Genomic DNA, 11,607 nt, shown 5'->3' with positions numbered 1-11,607 from the left:
CTCCCTGCCTGGCTCGCTTCGCTTCCCATCAAAGTCTTCAAGTTCAATGCCAAAAAATAGGTGGGTAATTCCTCATTTGAGCTTCCATGGCGCCTCCCAGGAAATCAAAGATGAGCAAGAAAGATAGGAAATTGAAGAAAAACTTAAGTTTGGTTCCAGTCGAGCCTAAAGCAGCAGATTCTGACCGGTGGGATAGTTTCTAGCACAAGAATTCTTCAACCCAAGGTTTTTCTTTTCTCTAAGCTCAGTCTTCAAGTACTCTGCTTCCTCCTTTTTAGTGGAATGCATTCAGATTACTTGTAGTTTTAGCTAAATTATCTTTAAATTTTGTTTATTTTGCAAAATCTATGATGCAGACATCAATAACAGGTGTTGATTTTGTTCTGTAATGTTAAATTCGGCAATGATGTTCATAATTAGAGCTCAAAACCTATAAACTGTGCTTTTGTTCAGTTAGGCTGTTGGAAAAATCGGTCTAGGCGCTAGGCGGCCGCCTAGGCGGGTCTAGGCGGTTCCTCTTTTTCTTTTATTTTTTTATTTTTATTTTTCTGACTTTAGCTCAATTATGAAATCGCTTCCATTGCTGATGGCTGCTATATGAAAACTGGCTTTTGATTATGTGTTTTGCATCCTGAAAAGAGAAAGATGTGGTCGAAAAGTTATTACTAGAGGGAGCAATAGAGATTTTAGCCTGTAAAAGTAGTATGTAATTGTTAGGAATCTGGTTTGGCCTAAGTTGGATGAGTAGTTGGAAATCCTGACTGAATCAGACTTGGGGAATATACAGACACGGAAACACATAGTCGGGCTTTTCTTGTTGTTATATGGAAGCAAGTTTTTCTGTCTTCTTATTTTCCCTTTAGTAGATTTTTTTTTTACTTTTTTTCGAGTTGATTTCTGTTTTGAACTTTCCATGATAACTTAACTTTATTCTGTTTTGGTGATGTAATTCATCTGTGCAGATTCTTCACTATCCAATGATGAGGAGGAAGGTTTTAAGTATTTCTTTAGGGTCTCTAAGAAGAGTTTTGACTATATCCGTTCCCTTGTAAGAGAAGACCTTGTGTCGAGGCCGCAGTCAGGTCTCATCAACATAGAAGGAAGGCTTCTTAGTGTTGAGAAACAGGTTGCAATTGCCCTGAGAAGGTTGGCATCTGGTGAGTCTCAAGTCTCAGTGGGAGCTGCGTTTGGGGTAGGCCAGTCCACCACAGTTTCTCAGGTGACTTGGAGATTCATTGAAGCATTGGAAGAACGTGCCAGGCACCATCTCAAGTGGCCTGATTCCAACAGAATGGAAGAAATAAAGTCCAAATTTGAAGAAGCCTTTGGATTGTCCAATTGTTGTGGAGCCATCGATGGTACACACATCATTATGACCCTTCCTACCGTTCAAACATCAGACGATTGGTGTGACCTGGAGGACAATTACGGCATGCTCTTGCAGGGAATTGTGACCATGAGATGAGGTTTCTTGACATTGTAACTGGTTGGCCTGGGGGCATTACGGTGTCTAGACTTTTAAAGTGTTCAGGATTTTTCAAGCTCTGTGAAGGTGGACAGCGTTTGAATGAAAATGTTAGAACTTTATCTGGAGTAGAGGTTAGAGAATACTTAGTTGAAGGGGTTGGCTATCCTCTGCTTCCCTGGCTCATAACTCCTTATGAAAGCAATGGCCTCCCAGCTTCCATTTCCGCTTTCAATGCCGTGCATGGGGGCTGCAAGGTCAATTGCAGTAACGGCATTCACGCATTTAAAGGGCACTTGGAGAATCCTTAACAAGGTCATGTGGAGAGCCAAAAAGCGGAAACTTCCGAGCATCATCTAGGTATGTTCTTTACTTCACAATATAAGAATTGACAGTGGAGATATATTACAACCAGATGTTGCTTTATCTGGTCATCATGACTCGGGATATGGCGAACAATGCTGTAGGAAAGTTGATCCGTTGGGGAGGACCATGAGGGATATCCTAGTGAAACACTTGCTGCACAGCAAGCAGACCGCTGCACCAAAGTGATTCTTGTTCTGCCAGTCTGGTTTAAATGAGTTGGAAGTTTGGAATGGTTTCAATCTGTAAAATTATTTGCTTCGGCAATTTCACTGGCCCCAGCCATGCATGGCATGAAATGCTGAATTGCTTCTCTTATTCACATTGACGTGCATAAAAGAAATGTATGTATGTTTTTGACAGACTGTGAATCAGCCATCTTTGTTTGGCGGCTTAGAAAGTAGAATGGAAGCTCATTTTGTCAGAGTCTACGAGAACTTGTAACACCAAAAGAAGTTTAAAGCCAAAGATATCCCACAAAAATAGAGCATTTTTATTTTAAGCTGCGGCATACAACTCGCTAGTAACAAAAAGTAAGACAAGCAGCAATATATATGTAAAACAAGTAGAGCTCTATAAAAAGAAAAAACTTATGGACAATGAGACAAAACTAATGCCTCATCATTACTTTAAAACTATACCATGGGACCATGAAATTCCATTGCTTCAATCTCCCTTCGTTGGGGGCTGTATGCATAAACAGAAGGGCGCTTTCTTGCGTTTCTGGTTGGTTCTATTGCCACCATAGATATAGTCCCTCAGAAGAACTCTTCTTCTCACACTCCCACTTTCATCCGACACTACCCCAGAAACTCCATCAGAGATAAACCATATATTCAAATACTGCCTCCGCAATTCATCTAATATAAAAAGCAAGTCTTTCAAAAGACTTTCTGGCTAGAAGATCATACACGATGGCATTGAAGCAAAGAACATAATTGCATTAGTGAGAACTCATGGGTGCATGTCTAGATGATTTTTGAAGAGTTCATACAGGTTCAAAAGAGGATAGAAAATGTGCAAGACCAATCAAAAACTGCTAACCCATTATGGATAAGGAAATAAATGGAGTAAAGCTTTAAGTTCCAGATAGAAAAAAAGAAGAGAGTATTGAAGCTTTAATTAATGGATCATCACCTCAGTCCAATTTCCCATTGCAGAGGGAATGTATAAACAAACATGGAGATTACCTCTGATTCTTCAGTGTCTAGTTTATGAGATGTGGCCTCTGCAAGCACATGCTTCTCAAGTGCTGTTGTACCCTCCTTCAAAGAGATGACAGACGGAATATAGGCAGCCAACTAATCTTGTAGCCCTGATAAACGAAAATCAGGGGAGAAAAAAGAAAAAGAAAAAAAAGAGATGCCAGTATAGCCGAACGGGTATACCTTTAAAATGTAGTATATTTAAATAGTACAGCCGCGCGGCCATACAATTTAAATATAATATTTAAATCGTATAGCCGTTCGGCTATACTATACTATTTTTTTTTTATTTTTAAAAAGGCCAAAAATGGCTATACGAGCTTTACATTTCCCTCCCTGCCTGGCTCGCTTCACTGAATCACTTCCCATCAAAGTCTTCAAGTTCAAGGCCGAAAAATAGGTGGGCAATTCCTCATTTGAGCTCTCATGGTGCCTTCCAAGAAATCAAAGAAAAGCAAGAAAGATAGGAAATTGAAGAAAAACTTAAGCTTGGTTCCAGTCGAGCCTAAAGCCGCGGACATCTAGAACAGATGCTGGATTTTGTTCTGTAATGTTAAATTCGGTAATGATGTTCATAATCAGAGCTGAAAACCTATAAATTGTGCTTTTGTTCAGTTAGACTGTTGGAAAAATCGGCCTAGGCGGATCCCTTTTTTTTTCTTTTTTTTTTTTACATTTTTTTTTTTCTGACTTTAGCTCAATTATGAAATTGCTTCAATTTTTTATGGCCGCTATACGAAAACTGGCTTTTGATTATGTGTTTTGCATCCTGAAAAGAGAAAGATGTGGTCGAAAAGTTATTACTAGAGGGAGCAATAAAGATTTTAGCCTGTAAAAGTAGTATGTAATCGTTAGGAATCTGGTTTGGCCTAAGTTGGATGAGTAGTTGGAAATCCTGACTGAATCAGACTTGGGGAATATACAGACACAGAAACACATAGTCGTGCTTTGCTTGTTGTCATAGATAATAGCAACTAAAGGTAGATAATAGCAAGTACAGGGACTAAGGTTTGGGGCTTAAGATAGATAATAGCAAGTACAGGGACTAAGGTTTTGTTGAGTTGTTCTTGAGGTGATGGCTTTGGCTGACTACAATGTGAATTTATGTATCAGAAAGCAATATACACATAAATATGAAGACTCGTTTGAATTAAGGAGAAATAAGTCTCATCATTTGTGTGTTAAGTTTGCTCAAGTCAGAGTTGGAAGCATTAATTTTTTCCAACTTCCAACATAATGTTATTTGGAGAATATTGTATATCACTGCATAATGAAATTTAAAATATTGGAGATCAACAACTCTACCCAAGGCTAGCTACAAGTGGACAGTTCTTTTATTTTTTATAAAATCGATAGTCTAAAATACTCTAAATTAATCTAATCTAATGGGAGGGGTATTCAAATTTGGATGCAAGAGAGCGGGCTCACTGGCCAATTGGCCTAACCCATATGTCTGCCAAGCGGCTAATTATTTTTCCATTTCAAGCATGCATACTTGGAAATTATGGTTGCAGTTTGCAGTGTGCTGTTGGAGTGTTGCCTTTATCTCCTCAATATGGATTCTCAGTTGTTGAGAAGTACAATACTAAACTAATGGTTGTTTCAATTATATTTGAATCATTTATGAAGTTTGTGATGCATAGATTTGATTTCTACTCCATTAGTAAATGCATATTAGGTTTTGATGTTTATTCTGTTTTCTCTAAGTAGAGGAATGTAGTAAATATAGAGAAACGAAAACTTTTACTGCTCCTTTGAAACCAAGAGAAGAAAAGAAATTGTTGCTTTCTCCAGTAAATATACGTACTTGAGAAACAATTTTGATCCACATGGTTTCTGAACCTCTACATTTTGAATCGAAATGACAGGCATAGAATGCATTACTCTTTCCAGAGAGAAAAAACGGAAGATAATATTTTAGATTGGGCGCATGATGTGTTTAAGATATTTCATGTTATTTGTTATGAACAGTGGCTTTGAAAACAATATATATACATAAACACTTAGTGCTGATCTTGGTGTTCTGATTCCGAAAAGGCATATTCCAGTTCTTTATCAATGCCCCCTTTTTTTTAATAGGGAAAAAATGTCTAGTTTTGTTTCAACAGTAGGTGAAATGATATGTGTATACTAACTAGGATGTTATATTTCCTACTCAAAGGTTCTTAAAGGGAGCTTCAAGCATTGATCAACACTTCTACTCAACACCATTTGAGAAAAATATACATGAAAGTGCCCAAAGTTGTTATCGTCATAATTATTGCTAATAAGTCCATAAATTTACACATTTATGTACTCTTTATACTTACCCATTTTGGATTTATGTTTTAATTATGTTTTTCTTTATTTTTGGGCTGCTGTAAAAGCCCAACTAGGGTAGGAATATACGTGTGGTGTTTTATTTAAGCGTGAGAAAGAACTTCTTTGGGGGGTGACGAAAAGACTTGGAGAAATTGGAGACGCCAGAAGAGTACCGCAATTGGTGGGTCCTTTTGAGTGCATAGGTTGTCACGTAGTTTTCTTCTAGATTTGCAAGGGTATGAGTATTGCTTTTGAATGTGCTTGGTTTGATTAGTCTGCATTCATAAGCTTTGTAGCTAAGGTTTAACTAAGTCTCATATTGGTTTGGAATCCTTGTTGTTTGTCTCCCGCGTGTCTGTTTCTATTCATTAAGGGTTTTAGTTTACCCTCCTCACCTAAGTACCAATTACATGTTATTTGAAAATGAAACCATGCTGTGGTAATGTTTAAGCTGTGTTCAAACGAAGGTGTATGATTCATGACTGAAGATAACTTGTTTAACCCAAATTCAAATAAAGCTAAAGGTAGTCATCGATTGCTATGAGGCTAACTTTTCAAATGGTTGGTGAAGATATGAACTGAGACTCTTTGGTGGCTTTTGGTATTCATGTTGTAAAGGGTTGCAAGGTTGATGATGAGAATGGAAATGGTTTATGAAAATGAAAATAGTTTATATACATAGTTGTTGAGAAGCAAAATCTCTTGTCTTTGAATTTGTTTCCTAGTTAAAGAATAAAATCAGACTAAACAAGACTTAGAAGAATAAAAGAATTATGGAGCTCATTGACAACGATGATTAGTTGCCTATTGGGGCCCAATTAGGTAAGAATAATGGAATCAATTGCAGCAAATGCGGGGCATGGGTGAATTAAAAAAAGAAGCCGTATAGTTGTTTGTTATATTTGTTTCTAAATCGAGTAGCCTATCACAATCATATAAAAATGCTATAAGATTTTCCTTTATATAATTCTAGTTACGAGTTATTCGTATTTGACTCTAGTTCAATACAAATATTTTTTACATTCAACATAAGATGTCACACACGGGCTCGTGTCACTACTTTCATGGTGTCTTGAAAGCTTTCAACCACACATCTCATCGTAGTTGAAGTATATAGCTTTGCACACATCAGCTGACACATCTAGTCAGCTAAGGTTGCCGGAAAATGTTGTCTAAGAGCATCTCCAAGGGAGATGTCAAATACTAAACATCAAATTTAAATTTGATGGCTGATGTGGCAATTTGATATTTACACAGTTTTACACTCCACCCGATATGTTAAATAAATAATTATTGTAACAGTCAAATCATTAAAGATAAAGAAGAAAAAAAATAAAAAAAGAAAATTATAAATGAAAGTAACAGCCATCTGTCTTTAAAAATAATAAAATATTCATTTGACATCTTGCTTTTGGGATGTCAAAAATAACAGCTGAACCTCCAACCTTCATTCCACATCAGCTTTGACAATTCGGTTGGAGTGATGTGAGATGTTATTTCTAGCTGTTAAATATCTATGTGGCACTTTTGACATATCGGTTGGAGATGCTCTAAATAGGCTCTAGTCAAATTCTAAGAAGGCCGGCTTTTCTTTACTTTATTTGTTTTCCTCCAATAACAAGAGACTCTAAGAACGCACCAACCCACCCACTGCCACTGATGTATATATGGAACCCACCAAAAGTTGTAGTTGGTGTAGATTTTAGCTAGGATTTGATGTCAGATTCGCTTTGTCGATTGTCTTTTTGATTTAACAACATTTACTATTGTCGTTACATATGCATGACTTCTCCAACGCCGGCTTCATCATTATCTTCATCTTTTTTCCAAGTTAAACAGAAGAACGTTTGAATTCTTTTATTCTCTCTTGAATCTCTATATAAGTAGCAAGATAAACTTGCACTGCCACAAACCACTAAACTTGTTTTCCACTAATCGAAGAAGAAAGAATTCAAAATGGCAGTTGTGGATTGTGAGCTGGAGAAGGAATTGAAACAATTCGATGAAACAAAAGCTGGTGTCAAAGGCCTGGTAGACGCTGGGGTGACCAAGCTCCCAAGAATGTTCAGACACCCTCCAGAGAGCCTACCTTCCCCCAACCAAAACAATGGCGTTGACTCCAACCTCCAAGTTCCTGTCATTGATCTCAAGGATGTCGACATCTGCGAGAGGCGAAAAGAGATCATCAACGACCTTCGAAAAGCAGCTGAAGAGTGGGGTTTCTTTCAGATTGTGAATCATGGAATTCCAAATGCTGTCATGGATGAGGTGCTCAAAGGTGTTCGAGGTTTTCATGAGCTTCCCCAGGAGGCCAAGGAGGAGTGGTATTCGCGGGATTTTAAGAAGAAGGTCAACTTCTTCAGCAATGGAGAATTGAAGGTTTCGACCCCGGCTGATTGGAGAGACACCTTGTCATGCAAGGTCCTAGAAGATGAATGTAACTTTGAAGCCATCCCCGAAGTTTGCAGGTAAATGAATTATGCTACGCTCACCAAATTTGCTTATTAAAACTTTGTTACCTAACTAATATGATCTTTTTTTTATATAGAAAATTTGGTTTTCCCCCTTTAAATGATGATCTATTCAAATATGAGCTTACTCTAAAACTCGTTTAAACGCTTATTTCACAGAGAGGAGATACGCGAGTATATGAAATACATCGTTCAAGTGCAGGAGAAGCTATCCAAATTATTTTCGGAAGCTTTAGGGCTAGACAGTGATTACCTTGAGAACTTAAGGTGCTTCAAATCGAGGTCACTGGCATGCCACTATTACCCTGTTTGCCCCGAACCCCATTTGACTCTAGGCGGTACCAGGCACTCCGACCTCGGCTTCCTCACCTTGCTCCTCCAAGACAGCGGCGGCCTACAAGTTCTTCATGACAATGTCTGGATCGATGTGCCCCCAGTGGAGCGAGCTTTGCTTACCAATCTTGCCGACATGTTGCAGGTAATGTAACTGCCAGCTATTTTTAACTTTTACCCTATTTTTCTACACCCAATTAGATGTTTTCTTCCCATTCATTCAAGTTATAACACATGTATATATTTATCGATATTATAGTCCGTAATTATTTGATTTAATTTTACAGATTGTTACTAATGGCAAGTTCAAGAGTGTGGAGCACAGAGTTTTGATGCCAGCGACCCTCGAGCCCCGTACATCAATTGCATGTTTTGTTGGTACCGACGACCTCCAGAAACCATATGGGCCGATAAAGGAGCTTATTTCCGAAGACAATCCGGCAATTTACAAAGAAGTTGTATTTGGAGAATACATGAACCGTTACAAACTATAGGTTTTTAAGGGATAAGATGGTAATTTCGTGCTTCCTTATGTCAGAGCTGCACTGAGGCTTATGGTTATATGTTGCTGTTTGGTTGTGTTCTCTGGTAATAATGTAATTCTACTTTTCTGAAGAACTTGTGTATGATATGATGTGTTGATCATGTCCTCTCAGTTATAATAAATAAAGGGTTGCACAAAGATCCCAAAGCTATTACATAATAAATTGATTTATAAGCTACCACATCATGTCTTATTAATATGTGAATCAAACCCGAATGCACTTGGGAGAGGAGGAGAGTTTGATCCACTTTTTCACTGTGGTGTCACTCAGGTTCGAGAGTTTTGTACGTTAGCTCGAATTATTAGTAAGACCATGTATTTAGCTCCACATTTAAAATTCTGAGTTTGAATTCTCCCTTTATGTTGTATGATATAAACCGATAAGTTAATAAAGTATTATAGTTTGAAAAAGTGATCTTTATAAACCTTAAAATATTTGATTACATGTCGACATACTTGTTTTATAATCAAATTTAAACATGGTAACGTTGTAAATTTATTTCATGACAAAGGGTATTTTTGAAGTCTCAAAAAACAGCACTTGAGTTGGTCACTCTCTGGTTAGTCAAAAGTTGAAAATGGTACTTGGCAACTTGACATTTTTTCAGGGGACGTTGTTTGGTTCATTACACCGTTGCACGTCAGGAAGAAATGAGTCATTTTCCGTACAGTTAAATAATAGTCTAACACATGCACAAGAAAAGTTTTTGCATATTAAAATTATGAAAAGAAAATCTTCTACACATTTGATACCAACCGATGTAACATGTGAGAGAAACTCATGTCATTTGGAATGTCATTTTCTTAGAATATTTGCCCAGGAAAAAAAATCTAAGAAATTCCAAAATCGCATAATCAACCCATTGTGGCCCATCCATTGAACAACGTTGGCTGCCACAACCGTCCACCATCACAATGAGGTTGTTGCCGCCAGCACATAACGTGCCATCACGACCGCTGTAACACCATGAAGATGAAGGTAAAATTTGTTTCAATCATTCATGGTTGTGGTGTGGGTTCAAATAAGATATGAGTTTAGGTCATCTTTCATGGAGGAGAAAGAGAACAAAAACCCATGTCTCAAATGGGACCCAAATTTCATTTCATCAATTTGTTATTGGCTACACTGACCAACAATACAATTTGTTATTTACAACACTGATCTTGGTATTAGTTTGAATTGTAGATTTCATGGTGCCGTCGCTCCTTGAAATTCCATATGTCACATCCACCCAACTAAGCAACAGAGGAAGTGATAATGGGTTGATGGAGACATTGTTGGTGCTTTTTCATTTCTTGGGATTATTACAAATTTCTAAGTTTGATGATTCAACCTCCTTTGATAGAAACATATATAATGTAGTCAACAACTATAGTCCACATAAACATAAAAATATTTGATTACATTTCGATATATACTTGTTTTACAAATTAAATTTAAACATGCAAGTTTTTCGTGGCTTTTTTTTTTTTGGTTATTTAAATTACGCATGTTTGTCGTGGTTTGTTGTGATTTTATTTCATGGCAAAGGGCATTTTTGAATTCTCAAAAGGTACACTAAACTCACAAATTATGTCAATAGCTTTTGCTTATTTTAAAGTAAATTGCACACCACCATGCATGCATCGATCAAGCATGCCCTACAAGTGCTTGAGTTTTGTAACTCTGGTTAATCCTAAAATCAAAATGGCACACGGAAACTGGACATTTCTAAGGGACAGAGATTTTTCAAGGGGACGAATCGTACATTTTTACTTACCATTTTAACATAATATGTATCATCATCATCTTTCTCAACAGTTAACATGTGTTCATGGGCATAACCATTGTTTTGGTTGGTTGTTTCTTTTTCTTTTCTTTTTTCCCAATCTTACAGATATCAAATAAAACTGCAAAACTATTTAATTAACACAAATGCAACTCAAATGCGATTCATGCAATTAAATTAGGAGAAGAAGAAGGGGTTAAATGGGTAAATGCCCCCACTCATCAATCTCTATATTCAACATTTTTTCTGCCACTGTGCCCAGTAATTCATTTTCAGGGGGCGGTGGGTAGGGAAAGTGTTTGTCGAAATGATTCAATGATGGCTGCGCCATGCATTCTTTGTTAGGTGGGCTTTTGCGCTATTTTCCACATAAGGGGGCTTGTTTGCAATGTTCATTTCTACTGCCTTCATCACTCAATGGAAATTGAATATGTATTTTATTTTTTGTCTCTTAATGAAAGTATTGTTAATCATGTATGGAAAGGGAAGCTTCTTTCTCATGAAAAAAATATATTAAAGACTATGGTCTCTCGCTTTCAATAAGAAAAATTTATGGACCCGCCGTCATTGTTTAGAATTGTTGTGGTTGAAGATTGAGTTAAGAAGCCTCTTAATAATTCAACAATGTCACCTGTATGACACAGAAGAATTTTGTACACCGACTATATTCTAGAGGAAGAAGACAATTTTACACCTACAGAGAAGATGGCTTTTGCGCACCTATGGTTGCATTTGGTTGATAGAAAAGGGACAAAACTGTTTACATTTTCATGTTTGAAAGTCTAAACTTAAAAAATAAAAAATGTCCTCGCCTATGAGAAAATAGAAGGGAAAATAAAACACTCCATCCATTTTGAGTTTCATTTTGTCTTCTTAGAGCATCCACAATGGGCTCCTTAAATCACTTAATTAGCTAAAATTTAGTGAGGAATTGAAAAACCCACCTCCAACCATGCTTCCTATCCAGCTCCTAAAATAGGGAGACCTCTAAAAGCATCTCCAACCGATATGTCAAAAGTGCCACATAGATATTTAAAAGCTAGAAATAACATCTCACATCACTCCAACCGAATTGTCAAAGCTGATGTGGAATGAAGGTTGGAGGTTCAGCTGTTATTTTTGACATCCCAAAAGCAAGATGTCAAATGAATATTTT

At 37.1% G+C, this 11,607-nt stretch overlaps 1 protein-coding gene and 1 pseudogene across 2 annotated transcripts; both read left to right on the top strand.

Annotated features, from left to right (window-relative positions):
* Positions 1-2,302, top strand: LOC110757506 (protein ANTAGONIST OF LIKE HETEROCHROMATIN PROTEIN 1-like; annotated as a pseudogene). The gene is made up of 2 exons (XR_015826201.1): positions 1-225; positions 963-2,302. The product of XR_015826201.1 is annotated as a protein ANTAGONIST OF LIKE HETEROCHROMATIN PROTEIN 1-like (transcript).
* Positions 2,303-7,146: 4,844 nt separating this feature from the next.
* LOC110755411 (1-aminocyclopropane-1-carboxylate oxidase homolog 1-like) lies at positions 7,147-8,956 on the top strand. Its single transcript, XM_021956607.2, has 3 exons — positions 7,147-7,802; positions 7,965-8,283; positions 8,426-8,956. Exons 1-3 carry the CDS (start codon positions 7,291-7,293, stop codon positions 8,630-8,632), a joined length of 1,038 nt encoding a protein of 345 aa, XP_021812299.1. The 5' UTR covers positions 7,147-7,290; the 3' UTR covers positions 8,633-8,956.
* Positions 8,957-11,607: the final 2,651 nt, after the last annotated feature.

This window comes from Prunus avium, chromosome 8, assembly GCF_965620075.1.
Source record: "Prunus avium chromosome 8, drPruAviu1.hap1.1, whole genome shotgun sequence".
NCBI classification, from domain to species: Eukaryota; Viridiplantae; Streptophyta; class Magnoliopsida; order Rosales; family Rosaceae; genus Prunus; species Prunus avium.
Note: the sequence above shows the minus strand (reverse complement) of the source record. Positions and strands in the feature narration are given on the sequence as shown.

Excerpts from the sequence above, each read along its gene's own strand:
- LOC110755411 (XM_021956607.2), top strand. The coding sequence starts at position 7,291 with ATGGCAGTTGTGGATTGTGAGCTGGAGAAGGAATTGAAACAATTCGAT. Across the intron at positions 7,803-7,964 it reads GCCATCCCCGAAGTTTGCAG|AGAGGAGATACGCGAGTATA; the intron begins GTAAATGAATTA and ends CTTATTTCACAG. Across the intron at positions 8,284-8,425 it reads ATCTTGCCGACATGTTGCAG|ATTGTTACTAATGGCAAGTT; the intron begins GTAATGTAACTG and ends TTAATTTTACAG.